This window comes from Mauremys mutica, chromosome 21, assembly GCF_020497125.1.
Source record: "Mauremys mutica isolate MM-2020 ecotype Southern chromosome 21, ASM2049712v1, whole genome shotgun sequence".
NCBI classification, from domain to species: Eukaryota; Metazoa; Chordata; order Testudines; family Geoemydidae; genus Mauremys; species Mauremys mutica.
This window is the reverse complement of record NC_059092.1, coordinates 4,457,260-4,481,915: the sequence shown is the minus strand read 5'-3', so window position 1 is coordinate 4,481,915 and position 24,656 is coordinate 4,457,260. Positions and strand designations below refer to the sequence as shown.

The following is a 24,656-nucleotide window of genomic DNA, read 5'->3' as shown; positions in this document are numbered from 1 at the left end:
GCAGTGTGCACTCTGGTGGCCATATGGATAACAGGATCAGACACTGATTTCAATCAAAGCAACAGGAGAAGATGTGAGTGACAGAAGATGGGAAAGTTGGGTATGACCGTCATGCTGGTTGTTATGGTTACACCCCAATTCGTGCTGCTCCCACGCAGGGGGAGCTTGGTCTTGCCACACTTAGCTGTCCTAGTGAATGTGCAATAGTCAGTGGGACTCATAGCACTCAATTCATTGCTGTGTCAAGCAGGCTCCTACTGGCATAACCCAGGACTGAGACCTTGGTGAGAGGAATAGAAGGGGAGATGCCCCAAGTCACCCACAGCCTCACTCTACTGGGTCCCACATCGGCCAGAAAGGGGATGTAACTAGAGTCCCATCGGCAGTCTCCGCTGACGGGGGCTTCTATCGAATGCTGCCCACGGAGGGGAGGTGGCCAGAGCCCCCCGGGTGCACACGCCGTGACGGGGCTCCTGACTGACCCGATAAAGGATCAGGTGCAGAAATGAGACCAGAGAGCACCAGCCAGGGCATTAGTGCAGAAAGGCAAGTGAAAGGAAGGAGGAGGTTTCATCTGGAGCTGCAGTCTAGATGAAACTGTAAAATGGATCATGATCTTCTGAGTCCCTCTGCCTCTCTGTGGCACTTGTCAACACTAGGCAAATGCTGACAATGATTGTCCACCCATTGCCAGCGTTTAAAGGACTCAGCTGCTAGTGTAGATAGGGGCACAACCTTTTTCAGCACCGTTAGAGGCAATTCTTTTGAGTCCTGGTGGAGCCTCTCCCCAGCTTACCTCTCCCACACACACACCCCGCCCCCAACTCTCCCGCACACGCAGGTAATAGAATCAGCATACAATAAGGTCAGTGTGCACAGGAGCAAGGAGTCCATTAGCAGAAGCTGGCACACAGAGCCTGTGCTGTGGGTGAAGTGCTAGGGTTTCAGCCGATGGGGATTGAGGGCCACGTTATGTGACCCTGCAAGGAGCCTGCTGCATTCAGCTCTGCTCATCGGCATGATGATGTACAGGCCATTATGATTTCAGGCTGCTGACATGACAAACAATGGCCCCTCACAGAGCCAGCAGGAAGCTCCTCTGCCCAGGTGTGCGTGCGGGTCTTCCAAAACAGAACAAATCTTTCCTCTCCACAGCTATTGTTAGGCTACCGGCAAAGGCTTTTCAAGGGCTCAGCTGTAGTGGAAAGGGAGCCAAGTTTTATTTTGCCCCTTTAGGTCTGTTGAAAAGAGACGACATTCGAGGAGGCTGGGGATTGACTCGCTACCTACCGCAGTAGGAGACAGGTCGGAGACGGGATTGGAAAGGCAGGGTCTGGATGGCTTCAGGAGGGCTGCCCCAATAGGGGGCCGGATTGAATTTGGTCTCCTTAGGGAAGGGGAAAGAAGGGCCTGTCAATCATCCCGAGCTTTGTAAAGAAACCAAAAGTATTGTGCTTGGCCAATGAAACACGCAGGGATGCGGAGCCCAATGCAAATAGAGTGAGTCAGGCATTTGCAATTTAAACACTCGGCATGGGCTGGACAGTTCTCTTGCCCTGTAGTTAGTCTGGCATTTGTATTTCCCCACAAAGGGAGAGAAGGTGCACTTTGTGTCAGCTGTGGTCAGTGGACAGACAGGAAGGCTGGGGTTATTTGGAGGGTGGCAGGGGGTTAATCCTTCAATTTTTGGGGGGTACATTTTCATTTTCTTTTTTAAGGCCAGAGCTCTGGATTGATGCTTCTGAAAAAATGTTGTGAGTCAGGGCTGGTCTAGACACAAACTTGTAGCAAAATACTAAAAGGTGTGAATGGAAACGGTACCAGGATGGCCTGTGCCTTAAGGCTAGAGGCCCGGGACCAGCCAACCCTAGTTACTGAAGAGGCACACCTGAGAGAGAGCCGGCGATTCCATTCTCAGAGCAGCAGGACGCTCAGGCGTGAGGAAAGGCTTCTGCAGGGAGAGCTCTTGGCACCAGGAGTGTTTGGAAGCCAGAGCTAAAAGGCCGAGCTCCGGCCAGGTAGAGCCTGGGAGCAGTGATTGAGTTGGGAACCAGCTCTGGGAAGGAGTGGGGGTGGGGACAACATCGTACCTAAGGGGAGAGAAAGACACGGACCTGGGGCTGGGGCCTGGAGGGGCAGCCTGTGTAAGGACTAAAATTTGACCCCAGGAGGGGAATGTTTTAAACGACCTTTGGACAGGGTGTTGTGGGATGTCACAGTGTATTCCCCACTGTTATCCAGCAAGGGCACCCACCCTAGGCTTCCAGCTCCCCAGCTGTCGCCTCTCTTCAATGGAAACACGTCTCTCTCCCTTCTGACCAAGTTATTTCCAAGCTGGACAGTTCTCTGCCTGCACTGCGACCTCCCCAGCAAAGGGCACGCCACCTAAGCAGGCTTCTTTTGCCTTCTCGTCAGAGGTGGTGAACAGTGCAATTGCCACAGTTGATCTACCATGTTGATCTTTCTAAGCAAGCACATTTTATTCTTAAGGCAAAAGCACTGCAGAGAAAACATAATTAAAAACGATGAAAGAATCTATGCATATGCTAATAAGCTTACCAGAAATCACCCCAAAAGGCTCTGTTAGGTGAGCAGTCCTTCAAATGGTTTCCAATTCATAGCACCCTTTTCTCAGAACAAGCAAACGGTCTTACACAGCCTCACTAGGGCAAAATCCTTCCAGCTTTTCTCTAAGGACTGGGGCCCTCCGTCGACCAGCGGTTTGCTGGATCAGAAAGTAGGCCATGGGGTCAGTTTGCCACCAAGCTATTTGTCCAAAGAGCCTTTCTTTGTCGGTTGGTCCCTGGAGAATCCAGTTTGAACTAGTTGATGTGGACATCTTGGTGCGGGGGTGGGGGACTGGAGCTTGACTTTGACCAATCACACCCCTCTGCTCTCAGTTCTTGGAGAAGCTGAATTTTTACTCTTCCTGTGGAAATACATAAAATCCTTTAAGAACCCATAAACAATTGCATTTTAATCTAATGGACCCCAAAGGTATTACATTTAATTCAGTAAGGTTTGTCCAGGAGTTTGCAGGAAATTGCCATACTTATCACATAAATTTTTTTCAAGAAACCCCTTGAGGGGGAAACTGAGGCAGATTGTCTGCTTTGTGACCTGGGCAATGCGGAGGCACATGGGAGGTGGCCTGTCTGGTGACAGAAACTGATTTAGTAATTCGGGTGCCAGTCTCTGTCTTGACACTCACTTTGTGGAATAAAAAGGCTGAAGTTAGCAATTGTTATGAACTTTAGCTAAAACATCCTTATCACTGTTATTCCAAAATAAGAGTGTCCACATACAGACGGGCACCCGAAGTACTAACCTGGTTTTAGGAAACTGATATAATTCAATGGGTGCAAATTATATGTGGGTAGACCAGGCCTAAATAACATTATTCCAAGGCTCTGACGTAAGTGATACTTTTCAAGTCCCTTCTCCTCTGCACACTGAGCTTCTTGGGGCCTCAGTCCCAGAGCTGAAAATAGGGATTGTAGCTGCTCTGCTTCACCGGGTGTTGTGAGGGTACCTATATTAAGGGCTGTGCGGTGCTCAGATACTACACTGATGGAGGCTATATAACACCTTAAATAGAGAAACACACTGATGCCCACCCCGTCCCTGAGCTAACTTTTTATTCAGTGAATTTTGCGCTGGTGAAACACCACCAGAGACTGACGTTCTATAGTTAAAAAACTCCATACACCACAGTCAATGACCCAAGCATCCCCACGGATTTGCCTCAATCCTGCATAAGAGGGACCACTTCTAAGGGCAAAATCAAAGATTCTTCATTATTGACCTCTCTCCTTAGCCAAGAAAAAATAATAATTAAAGTGCAAGGGAACGACAGGCTTTGATTTCAGTGGTTTGGGTCAGGTCCCAAGTAACAACTCAAGCGGTGGTATTTCTTTATAGCAATTTGGATCCCTGTGCACTTGATCTGTGTGCAACTTGGCACATTATGTTCACAGAGGGTCATGCAAACATTTTCCTTGGTTTAGGTCTGTGCAGTTCCTTACCCTCCTGAGTTTTGCTCTGAGTTTTAGGCTCGAACTAACCCCAAACCCACAAGCAGTCAATTGAAGCTGGTAGCCCCCTGGTTTGAACCTATGTCAACATAACCCCATGAATTTTCTATGTCTTTGACATACAGCCTGATGTCACTCCCAGGTTCAGTCAAAGCTGGGCTGAAGTTTGCTAGGAAAGTTCAGCAAACTTGGATGGTGGGTCATGACTCAAGTTTGCAGCTAAACCTGAAAACAGCTGAACTTTGGGTGGTTTTTGGCTTTCATTGAGAATGCTCCCCACAACTCTTCTGTCTACTTGGAACGTCACTATGACCAACCAACCAAACTCATGTAATAACCATTTCAAAACACTAATGAAAACATCAAAAATACTGGGGAAAAAATACCAGAGCCATGGGAAATGCTAGGAATTTAGCCAATGGAAAGTATGGTCACTCCTGCAGAAAGCGTGATCTATTTGCTCAATTAATGAAATCCCACCAGTGAAGTTCATTTCACACAGTGCTGAAAGAAACTCAGATTTCTTATGTTGTCTTGGTGGTTGCACTCAGATCCCAGATGGGTGGATAATAAAGTTATAAATGATTTACTGCTGTACAGTGTATATTATGGGAGGCTTACAGAGATCAAATCACATAGTGAGCTGCAAAATCTTCTCTATTGTTGAGGCTACTCCAGGTCTGCTGCTGGCAATAGCCCATTAATGGCATGTGGAGGAGTCTGCCTTGTTCAAACAAGAACGTAGGCATTATAATTTAATTACTTACATTATTAGGTCAATTTTGTTTAAAAAAATAAATAGACCATTTCTTTCTTTCTTTCTTTCTTTCTTAGCATCATTTGAAAGAGGGTTCCTTTGGTTCTTTCCATGTCAAGTTTTCTTGCAAAACTGTATCATATTGATGGTGTAACCGAGATTTTTGCTTTCCAATAACAATATCCTCACCCCATGTCTTTATCCCTGAGATATAGCTACATCCTGATGAAGATTTCCTTGGCCAAACTTAGTTCTCCAGCGTGTCTATCCCTAGGATAAAAGATTAACTTGTCCCTTATGAAGAAAAAACTTCAGCTATGGGACAGCAAACTCAGTGAATTTCAAGTGAAGGAGTTGCATCTCAATGGTTGTGTCAGGGTAATAAAGTTTGTACTCCCATGGGTTCAATCACCTGAATTTGTGTGATGTCCCAAGTGGGGTTTAAGACATCTGCATAGAGAGGTCATTTGCTTACAGATGGATTGTCCATTTCCCGGCACTGTCTATAGTAATTTACACCATTGCTAAGAGAGTGGTAAATGGTTGTAAAATGCTATGTGTGCTGCTCCATATCCAAGGAGAACATTTACCAGGCTCAGAGCTTTTAAAAATGCCCTAGTCTTGCTGAGCATTATTAACCATTATTAGGCACATCCTTTTTTGTCTTTTCCCTGAATCTTTATTACAGTCTTTGTAAACCCAGCTGCCATCCAGCTGATAGTTCTATGTCCAGTTTTGTCAACTCTCACAATTTTAACACAGATTTTGTGATATTTGGTGAAGTCTTTGAAGCCCCAGCTCCAGGAGTCAGGAGTCTCAGCTTTCATTTTTCTCAAAGTATGTCTCTAGCTCCAGTGCTTGCAGGGAAAAGCTTAGGGATGTGATCTGAGTGCCCTCTAAAGGCTCAGAAACCAGAAAGGAAATAAAAAGACCCTCCCTCCTTATTACAAAAAAATTGGTGAATTTTAAGCCAGTCTCATTTTTTGAGACTTGACCCATGATATTTGAATGTGTGGGGCTGACAATACTGCATTTGTTGGAGAAGCAACTTTGTACTGATTGAAAAAGACTTGGTTCCCCCCCGTGATGGAGTACGTAACCCACACAGACAACACAAGGGTTAAGGTTAGCCTGAGATGCCAATTATGTTACTTGGCTGCACCTGAAGGCTGGGCCAGGCTTAATTAAAGATGAAGCTCAGCTAGGGAAGAAGCTGAGGGACACTATAAAGGCAGGAAGTCTGGAGCAGGTGGAGACTGTAGGAGTAATGGGTAGGAGCTCTGTAGTTCCTCTGTTTGCAGCGGTGTGAGTAGGAGGAAGCCTAAAGAGAGAGTTGGACCTAGGATCCTCTCCTGGGTGGATAAGTTCAGTAAGAGGCCAGCAGTTACAGAGCAGCTAGTGAGGTGGGGCAAGATTTGGTGGTGAGTCCTGAAAAAAAGGCAGGGTTTGAACTTGTAGGGGCATTCAGCTGAGGCCAAGAGAAGGACAGAAGGTTCTGCCTGAGGAGGGCAGAAGTTGTTTGTACTCTTTAGTTTGGGATCTTGCTGGGGAATTCCAGGGAAAACCCTGTTGGTCCCAGCCCTGAAAGAAGGGTGGACCTAGAGAGGTTATGTGGAGAAGGCCTTTTGGACTTCTATGTTGTTACCCCAGAAAGCAGGGATTGGGGGAGACACTAAATCATGATCTGGTTGCAGGGCTGAATTGTGAGAAGAGAAGGACCACCACAGGACTAGAGAAACCTTGGGCAGGGGGCCTTAGGCAAGAGGAGCCTGCTATGCCGTGCCTTGCCAGGAGGGGGTGCACCAGCATTGTGTCTACCCTTCTGTGCCCATTTTATGTCACTTGAAATCCAACCTCTAGTGATTCTGACCAGCTCTTTAAATTTCTTCTGAGGTTGTGGGGTGGGTGGAGGAGAACAGAGGGGAGCCTCACCTCTTTTTGTGGGGAGCTAGGGCTTTCAAAAGGTAAAATGTAAATAAATAACTGGGTTATGTCTTGGGAAAGGCCCTTTGCATCACAGATGGGGCAGTGCTGATTTCTCCCACAGAGGAGTGCCTACAGCTGCCAGAATCAACAATTATTTATAGGCGGAAGAAGCCTCAAAAGAAGAATGAATAGGAGCAAGGTGTTCATGCTACTGTCTCTAGGGCCACCACTCAAGGAAGTTCAGCTCTGCCTTGGAGCTGGGATTCAGCGGCTGGGCCTGTGATGATTGTCCTGCAGATAGCCGCACACTTTCTCTTTGATGTGTTCAAAGACTCCTTTCATTTGTTTGCTTTTGCCTGTCAAATTACCTCACTTAGGTCAGTGTGTAAGGCAGGGTATTATTACACATGGTAAACAAGGGCAGGCAACCTGACACCTGCATGACAGCAAATGTTGTGATTTGACAGTCGCAAAGGGCCAGGGTACATATCTGCTGGACTTTGTGCAGAGACATGCAGTGTTCCATAAATAGATTCCAGCTAAGCACCAATTGCCCAAGTCTGCAAAGTGCTGAGTACGTGAGACACTTGGCACTCTTTGCTCTGTCAAACTGCAATGAAAACTGTCTTGGGGGAGAGCTGACTGGAAATACCTCCAGTAAATGAGATATGATAGCTGGTAGATTGTAAGTTCTTTAGGACAATGGAGTCTGTCTGACCGGACTGTCTAGTGTCCCCACTTTACTAGGCGCTGTGAAAACACAAAGTAAGAGGCAAGAGATTACAATCTAAATAGGTAAAGAGAGAGAGGGTTAAGAGAGGCTAAATGACTTGCCAAAGGTCACACTGCAGCTCAGTAGCAGAGCTAGGAATACAACCTGGTCACAATCCAGTACCCTACACACCTGTGGTGCTATTCAAGTAATGAATAGTAATAGACATCTTGATTTTCTGTAGTACCTTTTATACAAACTGTATCCCAAATCTTAGAATATTAGGGTTGGAAGGGACCTCATCTAGTCCAACCCCCTGCTCAAAGCAGGACCAATCCCCAGACAGATTTTTGCCCCAGATCCCTGAATGCCCCCTCAAGGATTGAATTCACAGCCCTGGGTTTAGCAGGCCAACACTCCACCACAGAGCTATCCCTCTCCCTGAGGAGCTCAGGAGCATTCCTCAGCATGTGGCCTGGCTTCTCAGACACTTTCATAGTATAAACTGCATCTTAATAGACAGATCATCTCGTGGCCATCTCTCCTCTCATTCCTGATTGCCTGGACCATCTTGCTGCCCATTCACAATGATCAGGCCCCCCTTGTTTCCTATGTGTGGTCACGTAACGTCCCCAACACATCTACTCCTGTTGCTTTCGTGGGGAAGTGATGTTAGCGAGATATTTGGTGTGGTTGGGGTTTTTTTTTTACCTTCTCTTGTGATTGAGCAGCTTGAAACAAGCTGGAGAATGCTCTCCAAGCAGGACTGTGAGGATGAGTTAGCTGTTTGCACAGTGCTTTGAGATCCTTGGGTGAAAGGTGCAACATAAGTGCCAAGTATCGTCGTTATGGTTTTCCATTGCTGCTGAGGTTTCATGGTGCAGCATTACTGAATTAAATAATGATGATGTTGCAACAATGACAGGTTTGGGAGGGGAAATTTGGATCTGAAATGAGGCTCACCCACACCCTCAGCACTAAGAGAGCATGGAATGCTATGTACAATGGTCTTCATCCTTTCCTCGGTGTGGGCTAGTCACTCCCATTAGCATTAGCTGTGGGCTTTGAGGGCGAATAGCCCCATTTTATAGAAAATAGGGGGCCATATATCCCCGAATGGGCGTAAATCTGACCAGTGCCTGATAAAATCCTTGTGAGCAGGTTTTCCAGCAGCTTGGGGAAGAGCCTTTCATCTGTGCAAAGTGGGACTGCATTGAGAGCAGCGTTGCGCTGAACGGTTTGCTTGAATGAGCCTCTCCAATCTAGCAAACCGACCGCTGTTCCTTCAGGAGGCTGTCTCTGTGTTTTTGTGAGCCGTACCTAGCGTACCTGTTGTGCTGGCACATAAGACAGGAGGGATACGCTGCCAGCTGTAATCGCTGCTCTGTGGCATTGTGCAGCATGAGGCGCCTATTTGCTTTGTTTATTAAATCTCTCATCACCCCGTAGGCATGTATTTCTTGCCTCGGAGTCACGATTACGGCTTTAATTATTAGCATTTCCTTTGCCAGCAATTCCTCAGCTTTCAGTCCCTGAATCAGCAGGGCCTGCTGCAATTGAAAGCCTTGAGTGCTTTACCCCACCGAGACGTGACTGGAGTCGTAGGAGCCCTTTGGAAGGGCAAATCCATTTTTAAACACCCAAACCTGAACAGCCTCACTTCAATAAGCGATACGACCAGGAGACTTCGCAAATAATGACTGTTCGTGTCAAAGATTTGGATCATTAAAGGGACAAGGGGGAGTAGCTTAGGTCTAAAATGTTGAAATATCTTAAAATTATCATAATTGAGTGTGTGTGTGTGGGGGGGGGAGAGAGAACTGACATATTTAAAATACCCTTAAATAAAATTACATGGTCTCTCAGGGAACGTCTACATAGCGGTTTGGAGCAACCCTCACTGCCTGCACAGACAGCCCTCAGTTAGCGTGGCTCACAAAAGGAGCTGTCTAGCCAGTTCTTTGTAGCTGCAGCTAAGGCTGGACATCAGCCTCTGAAACCTACCTGCTCTTTGCCCCCACCCCAAGCGTCAGAACCCAAACTCCAGCTATTTCTAGAGCACTACCTAGCGTGAGCCCCTCTGTTGATCCAGGCTGAGGCTTGCTCCCGCTCCATCCAAAATACGGTGTAGCCAAACCCTTTCGAAATTAGAAAGCAAAGCCTGTGTTTATTTAGGATGTAGGCCAAAGAACAATGACCTGTGCTTTTGTCTTCCTTCCATTGGCTCTGCAGCAGGGGGCTGTGTTCTGACAGCCCTACTCAATTCTTCCTCCAGTTGGGTCAGTTCTAGGCATAGGGCTTGAGCACCTGACAGCTGAGGTGGAGAGTGATGCTGGTCTGCAAGCTTCTGCGGGATAGAAATGCCAAGGAAGGAGAGGAGCCGGCCACAGTAGCAGTCTACAGAGATGCCTTATTCCTTTGGTTTAAATGGGTGGAGGCTGAGGTCAGGAGGACCTTCAACTTTGAAATTAAACTTCTAGCCCAAGATGTCCCCAGTCTGTTGACTTTTAGGCTATTTTGTTTACATTTTTGTTCTTGGAGAATATCTTCTGGATTTGTATTAAATTCTAAGTTGATTCCCAAGTGCCTAGAGCTACTGGAGAAAGACTCTTGGAAGCCACAGGGCTGCCCAGAGGATTCAGGGAGCCTGGGGTCTTTGGTGGCAGGGGGTCCCCGCTGCTGAATTGCCACCGAAGACCCGGCACTGAGGTGGGGGGGTCCTTCCGCCCCAGGACCCGCCACCACGGGTCTTTGGGGCACTTCGGCGGCGGGTCCCCGAGCGGAAGGACCCACCCCCGCCACCGAATTGCTGCAGAAGATGCTCCGGGGGCCCGGGGCCCGCGATAGTTTTCCGGGGCCCCTGGAGCAAGTGAAGGACCCCGCTCCAGGGCCCCCGAAAAACTCTCGTGGGGGCCCTGCAGATAGTTTTCCGGGGCCCCTCTCGTGGGGGCCCTGCGATAGTTTTCCGGGGCCCCTGGAGCAAGTGAAGGACCCCGCTCCAGGGCCCCTGAAAAACTCTCGTGGGGGCCCTGCGATAGTTTTCCGGGGCCCCTGGAGCAAGTGAAGGACCCCGCTCCAGGGCCCCCGAAAAACTCTCGTGGGGGCCCTGTGACCTTGGTCAAGTCACTCAGCCTCTGTGCCTCAGTTTTCATCTGCAAAATAGTGACAATAATCCCACACTGAGTCTGTCTAATCAGTTTGGATTGTACCCAACAAGGTTCCCAACTGCTTGGATGATTATTTGTCAACCAGCGAGGCTCTTTTCGAAACTATTCTATTTGAGGTGATTATATAGGCCCCATCACCACTGTGTCTGAGCACCTCATAGTCTTCGATGTAGGTAGCCTCACAACACCCCTTTGAGGTAGGGCACTAATTCACAATAATAGTGCCCCTGGAGCAAGTGAAGGACCCCGCTCCAGGGCCCCCGAAAAACTCTCGTGGGGGCCCTGTGACCTTGGTCAAGTCACTCAGCCTCTGTGCCTCAGTTTTCATCTGCAAAATAGTGACAATAATTGCCCCTCTTGCCCCCCCCCTCTGGGTGGCCCCGGGAAGCCAATGTAAATAAACTAAATAAATAAGCCAATGTAAATAACTAAAGCAAAAGAAATAAAATGGTCTGAAGATAGTCATGCAACATATTTCCTTTGCTTATCATGATCTCCCCCGTTCAGGAGAGGAGTTTTTGTCCCAAAGGATGCAGTGGAATCCTTTACATCTCACCACTTAATATGGCACTATGTATTGTACCCAACAAGGTTCCCAACTGCTTGGATGATTATTTGTCAACCAGCGAGGCTCTTTTCGAAACTATTCTATTTGAGGTGATTATATAGGCCCCATCACCACTGTGTCTGAGCACCTCATAGTCTTCGATGTAGGTAGCCTCACAACACCCCTTTGAGGTAGGGCAGTGCTGTTGCCACCACCTTACAGATAGGAAAATGAGGCACAGAGACTAAAGGACTTGCCTAGGATCACATAGGAAGCTCACGACAGACTCAGGGATTGAACAATGGGCTTTGGAGTTCCATGCTACCATCTTAACCCATGGACTGTTCTTTCACCCTGAAGCCACTGGCCTTAGCAGCTTTTCTCAACCTTGAGAGAGAAGCTTTCAGAGAATAAGTCCTGTGCTGTTGTAGAGCTGGTCAAGTAACGGGGGAGAATATATTTTGTTATTTATTCAGCACAAATGCCAACAACATTCTTTGGATAAATCACTCACAATGAATAATTCAACAAGCTCCCCTGCTAGAGGGAAAGGATTATTTGGGCTTGCTTGGCCCTTCGCTCTGTAATGGGTTCAAACCAAAATCCCAGGTCCAGACCTTAGGTTGTTCCAAATCTGGATCCAGATTTAGACTTTGTAGCTTGGACCCAGCTGTGTAAGAGTCAGAGCCTGCCAGATAGAGAGTCTCCTCAACATCTTCTGAAATCAAAGGGAATTCAGTGGCTTGCATGAGAAGCAGATCCTTCAATAGAAGTTCTAGGCCATGAGCTGTCCTGTGGAGAACAGGCAGCTCTTCCAACACACATTACTTAGCAAATACTCACATAGGGAAACATCATAAAAGGGAAAAGCCAAGTCGTTGAGGAAGTCTGGCTTCATACTGTATGTGCAGAGTGTACATGGCTGGTGGCCTTTTGAACAACTTCTCACATTAATTTTCTTCCAGTGCTGACAACTTTGATTTATGACATTAAGGCTAGTTTAAAAACACTCAGACGTGAGGGAAGCCAAGAGGTTTGGAAGACTAAGGTCTATCAAGTGATGGATAGCATTGGTGGATAGGCAGACAGCCCTCTGCACTCACACTGCATCCAAATCGGGCCCTGGTTGAATGAGAGCAGAGGGCTTGCTTGCATTATGAGGACCTCTCGTTCAATTTTTAATATTGAATATTCTGCCAGAAATCCCATGGGATGGCAACAAGGCATCTTTTTGTAATGATGGGTTGGAGGCCAGGGGAGGAAACAGACAAAGAAGGACTTAGCAAATAAAAGAAATAAAACACAGAGTGGTTGGGAAGGTTTTAAAAACTCCCTGGTGCAAGAACCCAGTGTACTTTCCTCCTTTTCCCTCTCCCTAATGTTGACAATAGTTGAACTGAGTCTCTGTTTCTGTGTGTAAACGTTGCCTGTCTCCCAATAACGTAGGTTACCAGAGTACCACCTCCCTCCCCCGGCCTTTAGCCCCTCTTTGCCTGTTTTCTGATCATTTTGTTCGCTGATGTCAGATCATAAACTGGCCACTGGTTTAAAAAGCCCTGGACCTTGGAGGCAGCGAGAAGCCTAGTGGCAGCACTTGATGTTTCTGGGTGCCACATCATCCACTAGTGTAAATCAGCTTCCACTGAAGTCAAAGCACCTGATTTACTGTTACCCTGCAGAAGGGAGCAGATGTGGAACAGTCTCCGACTACTGGTCAGGAGATTCCTGTTAGTATTAATAGGAGTTACCCTCAACTCCTTTGCATGTCAGTGGAGGAATGAAACCATAGAAGACCCGGTTCTGTCTTCAGATATGCCTGCTCCACTTCTGCTGACTTCAGTGGAAGCTGTCTGGTAGTGTCCGAGGGCAAATTTTGCGTTTTCAAGTGTGACTGAACTATAGAAAAGGTAAGGAAGACAGAAATGCCGCAACAACAAATCTGAACAAACCAGATTAACTGCCCATGCTGCTTACTGCTGTGTGGACACTTGTAAAGGGTGCACCTTAAAATATCATTTAAATATTGCTCTGATCAATCAGGTAGATAAGTTTTATATACAATGCTTATGAGGTGCCAACCATTGGCGAAATAGCGCATGGGAATTGTAATAGCTCAAAAGGAATATGCTTTTCTCTTAATGAAAATTAGATCAGTAGTTCTTGTAGCTTTATTAGAGAAAGTGTGATTGGCCCTTTTGACTTGTGAAAAATAACACTCAGTTTAAATGGTTCTTTCTTAGGAATCAAGTGTTATTTCACAACAGGCCTTCAGAAGGATCACTTAAAGAGGTTTTCTTAGTTATCCAAACATTTTGCTGACATGCCCTGTTCCTTGGTGCTCTCACACCCTGTTAGCTGTATGGAGTTCGTGTTTACATAACACACACTTTCCCTGCAAACTAAAAATGAACCAAATAACCAAGGAGTGAAGTATTATGAAAGTTTTGTCTTTAATTTTACCAGTGGTTTTAAATATTTAGGAAGCAAAACATAAACATCTTAGAAGAAATCCATGTGATTGCTCTTGTCCAGAATTGTTGGGATTTATAAACAGATGCTGCTCTCAGGGTGTGGAACGGATGTTTCAGACTTTCCACCAAAGTTATATATGCTCGCGTCATTACAGCTCTTCCCCTGGCCTAAACTGCTGGCACAGTATCCTGAAATGTTTTTCATTAGTAAACTTTTCATAACCTCAAACTGTAATAAGCTGTACAGTAAAATCCATGAGGATGCCAGCTGGAGTTGGCACTTGGCAAAGGATTTTCAGGGCTGTTTGCTTAGCTGGATTTGAAGGATGTTCAGGACTGAGTAACAAGACATGTGACTGAGTTTTGACCTATATCACTGGCCGAGCTCCAGTGATATTACACTTGTATGCTAGTTAATGTGAATGCCTTGCATGCTGGATTACAAAAACTCTGCACTGGTTGCTTTCACACCTCATATACAACTTTAAATCATTTGTGTCTAAACCACAGCCTGGTGGCCCTTGTAACAATGAGACTCCAAAATGGTTAATTGCAGATATAATCCTAAATGAATAATTATTCTTCATGGGTAAGAGGAGTTCAAGTTTCCTTTCTATGGCTCTTAATCTACTTTTCACTCAGGACCTGATCCTATACTCACTGAAATCAATAGTAAAGCTCCCATTAACTTCAGTGACACACATACCAGCAACGTTAATTAAGCATACATGCAGTGATACATACAACAAGGGACAACAGCTGGGAGTAAGTGACTAATAGGCAGTTGCATGCTCAGATGAGTGTCTAGGTGCCTAAATATCCATTTGGGTACACAGTTGCATGCTTTATTTGCACAAATATGGCTGCAAGCAGGTGTGAGGATTTTTGCATGGGGCTCCCTGACTTTCGTTTTTTAATAGATGTTCGATGTTTTATCTCTGCTGAATATTATTTTATTACTTGTACTGCTGTCAAGCCTAAGTGCCCCAGTTGAGATTTGATACTGTACATATGCTAGGAACTGTACATAAACATAGTAAAACAGTCTTAGCCCTAGAAGTTTACAATCCAAACTGATTAGACAGACTCAGTGTGGGATTATTGTCACTATTTTGCAGATGAAAACTGAGGCACAGAGGCTGAGTGACTTGACCAAGGTCACAGAAGGAGTCTGTGGCAGAGCTGGAAACTGATCAATTTCTTGGCTCTCAATCCAGTGGCTTAATCATAAACCCATCCCTTCTTGGCACCAGTTTTTTAGGCACTCTATAGGAGATGGGGGCCAGTATTTTTACTGCCTTTCAGTGAGCACCCTAGGAGGCATCACTTTTACCCTTGGACCATAGCAACAGGAAGGGTTAATTCATGGCTGAGCAGAAGGAATGCACTTGGGTGAGATTCCTTTACCTTTTCTTGATACTGTCCATGGAGGAAGTAAATAAGTCTTTTTCTCAATTTTCAGATAATCAAGTCTATCATTTTAAAGATGTGGATTTTCAGCCAGGCTTTTATTTGTACATTGTTTATACAGGGTCAAGGTGTGTGGTTCATTCTCCCATCTTTCTTTCTTTCCTTCTTTCTTTCTATTTTCCCAAAATGGAAAATATGCAACTCTAAGTGGCTTTTGTGATGCTGGATTCCAAGACGTTTGAATTAAATCTGAATCCTGCTGGGGCTTGAACCTTCCTGATTGTTTGTCACTAGCAGGGTTTGTTACATTTCAGATGATACTATTAATTCCAGATCCTTCTCCCGCCTCCCCCCTGATACTTAGTGTAAAGAGTAGAAGATCAGGTCTGTATCCCTAAAGACATTCCAATTTACCAACATGGTAATTTAAGTTGCCCTTACAAGGACAGTGAGATGTATTTATTTTTGTGGTATAGTTTATAATTTGTTTCCACTTTCCAGAATGCCTTTTAGGAGCTGGAACATAAACATTTTCCCTGTTGATTTAGATCTTTGTTTCTATTTAGCAAACATTGATTTTATTTTCCTCCCCAGTGTTTTGTATGCAGCTGAAATTAACACACTCTTTTCGTTTAGCAAGCAACTTCAATTTGCACAAGGCCTGAGCCAGTGACTACCAGAGGAGTTGGATCAGGCTCAGAGCTTTCCCCTGTCTTTGCCGGCATCAATCGTTGCTACCACACAAAGCTCAGCGAAGGAAGTTTGTTACTGAAACACGTCTGCAGGGTCGGCAGAGGGAGCACAATGCAGTTTTGTGGCTTCCACATAACAAAGGTGTGATCCTGAAAAAGCTGCCAAACGCACGGCTTGCTACTATGCCATTTCAATGGGACTACGTGTGATAGGAAGCACTACCCTTAGTAGCAAGTGTTTTGCAGTAGTGAGCACTGGTCATGGTTTTGGAGCTGGGTTTTGTAAATCTGTTTCATTTTATATAGCTAAAATCTAGAAGATTTACTAGAGATTATGAACAAATTTAGGGGTAATTCCATCTCTGTGTACAGGGCAATGCCACTTGAATTCTGTTTTGCGCTGTCCTTCTGCACAGGGGTGAATTTCACCTATCCAGAATAACAGAGTTGGTCTTAAAACATTCATCTTACTTTGCCTATTTAAAAAATATCCAATGCTTAGCCTGCAACGAGGACTGAATCCTGCATTTCTGGCATGCGCAATCCCAGTCTCTGATGGGTTTCATGGAGAGTTGGGGGCACAAAGAATGTAAAGTCAGGCCCATTTTAACTAAAATTCTTCTCTCTTCCACATTTTGGATTTCTATTTCAAATTCTTCACTGCATCTCTGCTACAAAGTTACCCTGCGGAACTCATTGCCACAAGGTATCAGTGAGGCCAAGAGCTGACCCAGGGAAAGGCTCTCCTAATTGCACACTGCAGGGTTCCATGCACCTTCCTCTGAAACATCTGGCCACTGTCAGACGGGTGTCACTATATTAGATGGACCACTGTGGCAATCCTTACAGCGTTAATAGGTGCTCCATGCTTGGAATGGTGGCAGATTTTGTAGTAGAGACGAACATTTTAGATCAAAGATGTGCAGTGAAAATTGGAGAGGAGGACTTTGTCCATCTGGTGCTCACAAAAATGAGTTCAAAATGCTGCCAAAGTGTCTGAAATCTAGGTATGCAGAAAATCGTGCATTGAATGTTTTACATTTAAAAAAAAAAAACCCCTGAAAACCAAAACCCCGGGAGTTTAAACAAACACAGTCAAATGAGTCAGCACGAAGATGTAAAATCATCAGGGAAGGCAGTGTTTGTTTTTACACGGGGGTTATTGGAAATGTTAGGGGCGCATGGTAACAATTTGTAGCTGATGTGTTTTGAAATATCATAACTGGTGTCAATAAACACATTAAAATTCAACATCAGAGTATTGTGGGTGTCTGGAGTGTGCTGAAGACATTGCACAATAGGGATTTACATTGAAACAAGTATGGAAGCAATCAAACACCTCCGCTCAGAGAGGAAAGGGATCTTGCAGGGTTGTTAGAGCGAAGAATCTGAGATTGTGATCACTGCTTCTGATTGGCTAAGACTTGTTCAATCCTGTTATTTTCGTTACCCTGTCTGAGGGAAGGCTGCTGGCGACCAGCTTTCCTCACTTGCTTGCCCACCGTGCATTGTGTTGCTTCCCCCTTTGCTCTGCTCTCTCACATCCAGTTTCTCCTAGTGGAGACACCCTCACTCTGTGAGAAAACACCCATGTCTGTCTGTTTCATCTCCTCGGAAACGCTCACTTCAGCTGCCCTAGGACGTGCAAATCCACACACTCCAGACAGGCACGGTGTGCACAGGTCCCATGCTCACACTGGGGAGGTGGGACTAGAATTCTGGTCTTTCAGCTGCATAAACCACAGGCCTCTAGCACTTGACCTAAAAGAGATCTCCCTTTGCCAGCAGTAGTAATAGGTCCTTTATCTTATCTGTGGGATAGCCACTAGAGAGCAACATGATTTCATACACAACATGACTGCTCTGTCTGCCTTAAGACATAGCTTCTCCATCAGTGCGTGCCTCTTGTTCATGATTTCTTTTATTTTCTCTTTTTTAATTCATTGAATGTCGCTAATGTCTGGAAGCATTCTCTCAAATCGCAACCCCAAACAGACGTCAGCTACTAATTTTCTGTCCAAATATCAAAGGGATGCTGCAAAATCCTCTTTTGAGACACAGTCACAGAATGTACTCTGCTCCCTTGGCAGGATGTCTTCATGTCTATGGTTACATCCTTCTAAATAAGAGCAAGGCATATTTGCCCTGGCAATTGACTCGGTGTTCTAGGAGCATGCAATGGTTAACAAGGAAGTTCCATCATGAAAAAACGGCACAGAAATATGTTTTCTTTGAAGCTTCACTGAAATCTAAAAGTTGCAGCTTAATCCATTTTGAAAGCCGTATCAATCATCCTGTCGTGCAACACACTATCACAGATGTGAAATATAAAAATGAGCTAGCCCGGCCAACGAACGCAGGGCCCATTCTCCCCATCCATAAAAGCAAACATGGAAACTATAATTCACACAAATAATAAACATTTAATAGGGTATTCATGAGAAGAAAGGGAGGAAAAGGGACCCTGACACACTGGCACTTGTGTCTTGCCCGACAAAGCTCATTTGTTATTTGGGAGAGAAATTAACACCAATTCATCAAGCCCCTTGTCAAGTTGATGATGGATATGTCACTTCTTGCTTGGAGCAACGTGTCTGAGATTTTTGTAAGCACTGTGTTAGACTGTAAAATGTGATTGCTTGTAGAAATTTGAGGAAGTACCAGAGTTGGAATGGGTTTGGTTAGTGACAAAATTCCTTGTCCCAGACCTCTTTCAATGAAATCCTGGGGAGCTTTGGCAGTGACTTCTGCAGGACCAGGATTTAACCTAGGGTATGCTGCTGGCAGTCTTGTGACTAACAATAATGTGCCCTGAGCACATGGTATGTTCTGAGAATCTCTCTGATGCAAGGTTAGCATTTCAGAGGTTCCAGCTGTATTCATCTCTGTATAAACAATGTGCAGTATATTATAATGATGCTATGTAAACCTTATGCCCTTCCATGGGGCAGATTCAGCTAAAATGGACCATCATCATCTAGTCTGACCTCCTGTATGACATGGGCCATAGGACTTCCTGGAACTAATTTCTGTTTGAATTAGAGCCCATCTTTTTAGCGGAAAAAATCCTAATCCCCTGTGATAGAGGCTCTATTACAACTCTTGGTAAAATGTTTCAGTGGTTAATTGTTATCTTACTGGTAACAATTTGCACCTTATTTCTAGGTTGAATTTGTCTAGCTTCCTCTTCCAGCCTTCCAATATTTTGCTCAGTCTGGATTATCTTCAAGGAAGATTCAGATGAGAACAAAGAGATCCACATAAACTTAAAGAAAATGAGTAGGCAGTGGGATATTAACACGGAGAAGAGTTAGGAGACTTGATAATGTATTTAAAAGTCCGATGGAATAAAACTGAACACCAGGTTTTAACCTCAGCTATAAATCAAAAGGGGACCTGACAAAGATGAAACAGTGCTGCATGCTTAACCTGTGGAACCCACTGCTGCAGGAATCCAGCATAAAAACAGTATGTCTGGATTTTATTCTACTAAAGTATGGGTGATTTCATTATTGTCTGCCATGTTGGTAGCTACCCTGTCTTAATATTAAAAGGACATTTACTCCTCATGCTTCAGGCTATCAGCTGATCATTAGAGCTGTGCAAATTCTGCTAAGAGTCCTTAGCAATTCCAGATCATAAGAGTTTGTTCCACTTCCTTTTTCCCTAACAAGGGCTCACATCCCTGCAGCCCAGTTCCATAATGACTTGAATGCTGGGCCAGCCACTAAACAATACATTATTTATATTAATTCTCTTTCTTAGATGGCCCCCATCACTATAGTATCTGAGTGCATCCCAATTGTTAATGTATTTATCCCCATAACACCCCTGTGATGTAGGGAAATGCTATTATCCCCATTTTATAGCTGGAGAACTGAGGCACAGATAGGTTAAGTGTCTTTCCCAAGGTCACACAGCAAGAAATTGAATCCTTGTCTTCCAAGTCCTTCCTCTCTATTTGGTAGCAGCTAGAGGCTCTAGATCAGGGGCCTTATTGTGCATGGTACTGCACAGTCTGCATCATGGGCACTCAGTGATGTCATGAGGGTGCACTACGTTTAAGTCAGCCCAGGACTTCCTTCACACACCCCACTGTTTTATCTTGAAATGCCAAATCTTCAAGTGAAACTCACTCCATAAGTTTTGTATGGCTTCCAAACTCAGAATCTGGCCTGAATTCTGGATTAGCCACCAGAGAGATGTTTAGCTAGCTGCGGGCAGGGAGAGAGCATTTCGGGGCAGGTGAAATGGTCAAAGCACAAAGCTGTGTCTGGTGTTTTCAGCTGAAACCATATGCTCAGCACTTCTCAAATAAAATAAGCAAGAATGCCCAATAAGTAGCATGTGAATTGTGCCCTTTCACTTATAAAATCCAGTGTCTGTTCATATGAGTTTGGCACCATTTATGAGGTGTCTGCAGAAATTTTGTAGAATACACATATTAAAATATTTCCAATGATTTTTTTCCTTGGGTGCCAGTTCATTACCAGTTGCTTGTTCTTCAGTGGCCTGTGTGAAAGGAAACTGGTGACCTCACCTGTTTCTGGTGGGCAGATATTTCCCCGACAATTGACAGCAGTTGGCAGACTTGCAGGACCAAGGATTGAATGGGCCATGGAGAAAGAACTAACTTTTCACTCCTAAACATGGTCCTGCCAGGTCAGGTTTGAACCACATTGTCAAGAGGGCATAAGGAAACTTTTGTTGCCCTCTGTTGTACCTGTTCTGAGTAGAGGTCTTCAGTCTCCAGTTGTCTTCCAATTGTCAGGAACAGCAAATTCACACACATTGTTACAAACACAATAGTAAGAAAGTTAAGGGTAATTCATGCATGACCTTGTTATGGTGATTTACAAGGGGGAGCCAATGTTGGGTCCAGATGGGCGTTCCAACCACTCAGCCTAACTACTGTTTTATAATTGCAGTCAAAATTCCCTTGTTTAAATAATAAACATTATGTTCTATACCGAATACTTCACTGTAAACTGCACACAGAACATGCTGAACTAAATAGGGCTTCTATTGCGATGAATATAACAACCTCTTAAATGATTAGGACACCTGTTGACATTAATATAGAAGTGCACATGGAAATAAATGTGCTGCACATTGAAATATATGTACACAAATATTTAGAGGATTAGAGAAATTGCTAAAATGGAGCGAGCAGCATTTAACACGAACATGTGTGGAATCTAGGCTGAAATGGAAAGAACATGCATGGAGTTGATCACTTATCAGATGTTACGTTTTTGGTTTTGGTGAGTTTTTTTAAGTTCACTTGGGGCAGAAAAGTCCCTGCACTAACAGTCATGGATTTATATATTAAGTAGAAATTTTAAATATATCTTGCTTTGGAATCTGCCTCTGATTCATAACCACCTTCATTTAGTAGCTGGCACCTTTGCAGTGCAAGCTGCAAAAAAAAGTAATTAAATTTAATAGAAGCCACCTTTTCTTTGAAGCTGCCCTAGATTTAAAGCCATGGAGAGAAGCAATTAAATTGCAACAGTCATGGATTCGAAACTAAGTTATATGGTAATTTTTGTTAATGGAAATTTTCACTGTAACTGGGATTGGGTTGTCAGACCTGATTGTGGTCAGAAGTAAATTCCAAAATTAATGATCGAAATCTTCCTCTGGAAACATTTTCTTGAATCGAAAATACAATTTAAAAAGAAAAAATAGGTGTAAAACTGAGGTCAAATGTCACAGAGAGAATATTTGAAAACTTTTGGAGCATTGGTTCTCCCCTGGAATGTGCTGTGATTATAAAGGCTAAGAAGGGAAGAAGGATGTTTGTTTGCAAGCAGGCTTATATGCCAGCAGCACAATAGGTAGGTTCATTTAGGAAAGGTGGTTTTTTTCCAGTGGAGAGTGTTAGAAACTTAATTTCAAGAAAGCTAATCTCCTGAAAACAGCAAAATCTGCAAAAATGACTTGTTTGTTTTTCACTTCCATGATTTTTTGCAGGTAAGGTAGAGCTTTGAAAGTAAGTAACAGCAAAACTGACAAGAAACAGAATGCCATGACCAGTACCAAATGTAGCCCCATTCTATTTAAACATTATATTTTTGAGGAGTTCTGCATGTAGGATTGAAAAGAATTAAGTGAAAGGTTCTGTTTTTGGTGCAGGCACTGTTCAGAAATCAAACAGGCAAATGCAGTTAGATCCCTCAGGAAAGCGAAGTTGTTCCCATCTTCAACAGCTGTTGGCAATGTTTGCAGATTATTAGTTAAGGTGTGGGTGCACGTGAGAGGTTTAATTATTTTCAAGCAGGCACTTTGCAAGCAGGTTCCAAAGTGATTCTTAAATAGCTCACAGTCCATAAATGAGTCCATATGGAGCTTATGAAAAAAAGCTAGTAAACTGTATATTCATAACAATATTTCTTACAGTGTCACCAGCCACTGGAGAAAACCTGGTAGGAATAATACAAGTGGGGAGAAAAAGCATTGGGTGTTAGTTGTTGGTGAGGCATTATGAACATTTGTGCTTTGCTGTAAACAGTTGATTATTTGTATTTGTATTTGGTAGCACCAAGAGGCTCCAGCCAGGATCAGGTCAAATCAAGACATGCCTTTCAGTAAGAGAAGCTTAAGTCAAACACAAATTATTGGGTTTAGTAAATGGCTGAAATTTGCTGGCCTGTGTTATATAATGGTCCCCTCTGGTCTGATTCTCTGTGAATCTAGGAATCTAAGCAAGCCTTTTTTCAGGGATGTATCTGAGATCAGCAATCAAGTCTGTACAACCCTGACAGCTGACTCTTCAGCAAAACCATTGTTACTTCATTGGTCCACTGTTAGGTACTTGAGAGCAGAAATGGCAAACTGCAAATTCCTCAAAAACCTGCCTTGGCATTTGTCAGTAGCATAACAGCCTTGTTGATAACGTGGGCGAATGAGAGGACTGTGCCATATATGACATCAGCAATCTAGAACATTTAGTATCAAACGTTCTGCTTGCATTAAATCTCCCAAAAGCAGCTTTCAGGTGGGCAGCAAATAGTTCAAAGAATGTTTGACCCTAAAATTTTAGATATCCCAGCTGTGATATTTGACAACGGATCTGGATTATGCAAGGCTGGTATTGCAGGGGACAATGCACCAAGGTCAGTTATTACAGCAATTGTTGGTCGCTCGAAAGCCAAAGCAACGATGCTAGGAGCAGGACAGAAGGAATTTTATGTTGGAGAAGAAGCCCAGTCCAAAAGGGGTGTCTTAAGTTTGAATTATCCAATCGACCACGGCATAGTTACATCTTGGGATGACATGGAGAGGATCTGGAGACATGTCTACGAGTGTGAGCTGAGACTCAAAGCTAGCGACAGGCCAGTGCTACTGACGGAGGCCCCACTCAATCCCCTACAGAACCGGGAAAAAATGACCGAGATCATGTTTGAAGGCTTTAAGGTGCCTGCCATGTATGTTGCAGTGCAGGCGACGCTGGCACTCTATGCCTCAGCACGCACCACGGGGATAGTAATGGACAGTGGAGACGGGGTTACCCACACCGTACCCATCTACGAAGGATACTGTTTACCCCATGCAGTTTCCAGGCTGGATATCGCAGGCAGGGATATCACTGAATACTTCATGAGACTCCTTTTGGAAAGTGGCCACTCCTTCGTGAGCACAGCGGAGAGGGAGATCGTGAAAGACATCAAGGAGAAGCTGTGCTATGTGGCTTTAGATCCCGTCAAAGAAATGAAAGCAAAGCCAGAAGAAATCCTCAAAGAATACAAACTGCCAGATGGAAATATCATTAAGATAGGCAATCAGCTCTTTCGAGCCCCGGAGACACTTTTTATGCCCGCTAATATTGGTATCGAAGCCCCTGGGGTGCACAAAATGATCTTCAACAGTGTGATGAAATGTGACATTGATGTTCGCAGGGATCTTTACGGCAACGTGCTTCTTTCCGGTGGGTCCACCTTATTTCCTGGACTGGATGAACGGATCCTGAGGGAGATGCAGCGGCAGGTGCCCATCGGGATGGTCGTACGGATCATAGCACCGCCCGAGAGGAAGTATTGTGTGTGGATTGGGGCCTCCATCCTCACTTGCTTGTCATCTTTTAAAGAAATGTGGGTCACCGTCAGTGATTACAAAGAGTTTGGTGCCGCTGTAGTACACAGAAAATGCTTTTAAGGAGAGACTATGCAACTGAACCATGCTCTCATTCGAATAAACAGTGCTCAAGAAATGCTCCCAAGATGTGAACCAGAAGATGCTACAGCGGTTTGTGTATTTATTGGATGACCAAACGTTACAGAAAATAAAACATTAGAAACAGACCATCTTGTTCAGAATGGCTGTTAGGTGTCTTATTTTCCTATCACCCTCAAAGGGTGCACAGTATCCTACCACCCCTAACTACTTCTTGCTCCTACGTCTTCACATCTTCATTTGCACCTGTCATCCCTCTGGTCTCTACTCAGTACTGGCTGGGACTCCCTTCGGAGGCATGGATGCTGTTCCTTAGCAGGCCAGAGGGGTCACCCTAAAGCAGTGAGAGCCCACTGCTTCCTCACCACTGACTGAATCCTGTAGCCCCCAAATGCTCTTCCTCCTACCCCCAGGAGGAAAAAAAAATCAAAACCAGAATTGGAGTCAGGTCTGACTGAACTTTTCTCTCCTAATGTAGCAACACAAAGCAGGGCTGGAGAGTCATGGGGGCCGTGTGAATAGCTTATGTTTTGTTATCTTTGCTGTAGCAATCCAGTTTATGGTAAACAAATGTGATGACCCTAAAGGAACATTAAAACGGAAATTCAGCTTTCCAAATCTTTACTGTACTGCAGCTTGATCCTGCAAACGTTGACCTTGATGGGGCGACCCCCTTTACTGACATTACTCATGCGCATCATGAGAATGAGGTCTTTAGCTGCTCCAGAGAGAACAAGGCCTGTGCTTTGTCCTATGCTGTCCCGC

General features: G+C 44.6%; 1 protein-coding gene across 1 annotated transcript; it reads left to right on the top strand.

Moving 5' to 3' along the window:
• Positions 1-22,532: 22,532 nt before the first annotated feature.
• LOC123354478 (actin-85C-like) lies at positions 22,533-24,017 on the top strand. The gene has a single exon (XM_044996591.1). The coding sequence runs from the start codon at positions 22,740-22,742 to the stop codon at positions 23,871-23,873; it is 1,134 nt and encodes a 377-aa protein (XP_044852526.1). The 5' UTR covers positions 22,533-22,739; the 3' UTR covers positions 23,874-24,017.
• The last annotated feature ends 639 nt before the right edge of the window (positions 24,018-24,656 follow it).